Source organism: Triticum dicoccoides, chromosome 3B (genome assembly GCF_002162155.2).
Source record: "Triticum dicoccoides isolate Atlit2015 ecotype Zavitan chromosome 3B, WEW_v2.0, whole genome shotgun sequence".
In the NCBI taxonomy this organism is placed as follows: Eukaryota; Viridiplantae; Streptophyta; class Magnoliopsida; order Poales; family Poaceae; genus Triticum; species Triticum dicoccoides.
The window spans coordinates 247804456-247806700 of NC_041385.1; the positions used below are offsets into that span (position 1 = coordinate 247804456).

The window sequence follows — 2245 nt, forward strand, 5'->3', positions numbered from 1 at the left end:
AGTACCAAACAAGGATGCACACACCAGGTATATATATCCACACAAAACTAGTGTACATACATATAGACATATATAAGCTCCACACGCGTGTCGTGCATTGATACATGAGATACGATTTATTCGGGGACAAATAATATGTAGCACACATCATACTCTCGCATATATATATGTATATGAAAGCATTAACCCTGCCATCGGTGTTGAGATCTTGATCTTTGAAGCACGTAGCGGCAGTATATGTATATCCAGCCGTTGATCTCAGATATATATGTAGATGGTCAGTTAGTTAGGTATGTCCTTGAAGTGAGGCTTGGCCATGGTCGGAGTTGGGTCATAGTTCCCGTAGTCGCTCGTCTTCACCTGCCTGAGGATTCTCCCGCCGTGCACCACCACCAACACCTCGTCGTCTTCCTGCTGCTGCACGGATGATTCCATGCACGCATGCATGCACAAGAGTTAACGAGCGGTACAAACAATTAGCGAGCTACTGGCTAACAAACAATACAAGAGCAATACATGTAATCATTTACAACTACTCCCCCCGTTCCTAAATACTCCCTCTGTAAACAAATATAAGAGCGTTTAGATTACTAAAGTAGTCATCTAAACGCTCTTATATTAGTTTACGGAGGGAGTACTTGTCTTTCTAGAGATTTCAACAAGTGACTACATACGGCGCAAAATGAGTGAATCTACATTTTAAAATATGTCTACATACATCCGTATGTTGAGTCCATTTAAAATGCCTAGAAAGACAAGTATTTGAGAACGGAGGGAGTACAAACGGATGACCATATGCGTGTATCCATGCAAAGCAGCAGGGTGCCAGGGTCTAAAGTGATATGCTAGTGCTAATTTGATCCGACATGTTACAAGACGCATGCAGTGTACATCTTGCTGCTCTAGTTTGATTCAAATGATTTCTGATTTTGATTTTATCCAAATGATAATGGATGACTTGTTTCGAATCGTTTTGTTCACCACAGGATCTACAGTTCGTCATATACTTCCTCCGTCCGAAAATGCTTGTCATCAAAATGGATAAAAAGGGATGTATCTAGACGTATTTTAGGTCTAAATACTTTATCCATTTTGATGACAAGTATTTCCGGATGGAGAAAGTATTTATATATCTGAAATAATTCAGAGTTTGCTGCATAGAAAAAAACCGTGTTCTAGTCGGGAGAAACTGCATCGATCAGTCTTATGCCTAGCTAGTCAACTTGTGTTGCATGTCCTATTTATGTGCTCTCCAGACCAAGAGGAGATGGGAGACAAGTTAATTAAGGAATTGATTTACCAAACTTATTCTTCCTCTTTTGAAATATAAAACTTGTCCAATATTTGGAGACATTAGTAAATTTGACTCCATAAGAGTATATCTCTCCAAATTTCTCACGTGTTAACTAATTATTAGTTCCTTGTTTACTAAGAACTTCTTGCTAGCTTGCTAGCTAGCTAAAAGGGAATCTAGCTAAAAGGGAATCTAATATAACGACACAAATATGAGAATCCAAAAAATAGATGTATGCATCACTAGCTAGCTGGGTCATTTATATACCATCGTCGATCCTGCATCATCTTCATTCATCAGCAACTTCCTCTGCGCTCCTGCCTCAAACAAACTCCAAAAAATCAGAACCGAAGCAAAGCGATAGAACCAACATTCTCGGATGCACAAGAACTAACAAAGGCACAGAAGAGAAAAGCACATACATGACCTAGCTAAAAGGAAATAAATGCAATGACCATGTGGAGCTATAGCTAACCAGCCATGGAGGACAAGAGGAGCGCCGCGAAGACGAAGACGAAGAGATAGTAGCTAGGCTTGTTGGCCTCCATGGCGCCGGCCTGCAGGCAAGGAGAGCATGCAGCTACCTTTCCTCAGCTTCAAGAGAGAGACAGAGACAGACAGAAGGTAATGGCGGGGGAGAGAGGAGGGGAGCCTTTCCTTGGTTTGGACACAAAGGAACCAACACCCTGCAGATGTGAGTTGTCCGAAAGAACAGAATGGATTTAGTATTGATAACTATACAACTATTTCTCTGGGGCAGCATGATGGGGATGTGAATCTCAGTGGAGTGTGCTGCTTATTAAAACCAAAAGTGGAGATTAAAGGGATGGGTCAGAGCTTTCCCTATGGAGTTTTTCAGGGCCCTGTAGTCATCATCACACTAGACTTGCTGGTGCAGCCTGTTTGATTAACTAGCCCCAGAAGCTAAAGCAACTGACCATGCAAATATAT

General features: G+C 41.4%; 1 protein-coding gene across 2 annotated transcripts; it reads right to left on the reverse strand.

Annotated features, from left to right (window-relative positions):
- On the reverse strand, window positions 1-2003 carry LOC119275755 (protein CASPARIAN STRIP INTEGRITY FACTOR 1-like). 2 transcript variants are annotated; one of them, XM_037556660.1, is made up of 3 exons: window positions 1770-2003; window positions 1562-1611; window positions 1-414 (listed from the first exon to the last, which is right to left on the reverse strand). In XM_037556660.1, the coding sequence occupies exons 1-3, from the start codon at window positions 1840-1842 to the stop codon at window positions 283-285; spliced, it is 255 nt and encodes an 84-aa protein (XP_037412557.1). In that variant the 5' UTR covers window positions 1843-2003; the 3' UTR covers window positions 1-282. The 2 variants fall into 2 exon arrangements, with proteins under 2 accessions (XP_037412557.1, XP_037412556.1); XM_037556659.1 differs by having other exon boundaries at window positions 1-417; window positions 1770-1994.
- Between the last annotated feature and the right edge of the window lie 242 nt (window positions 2004-2245).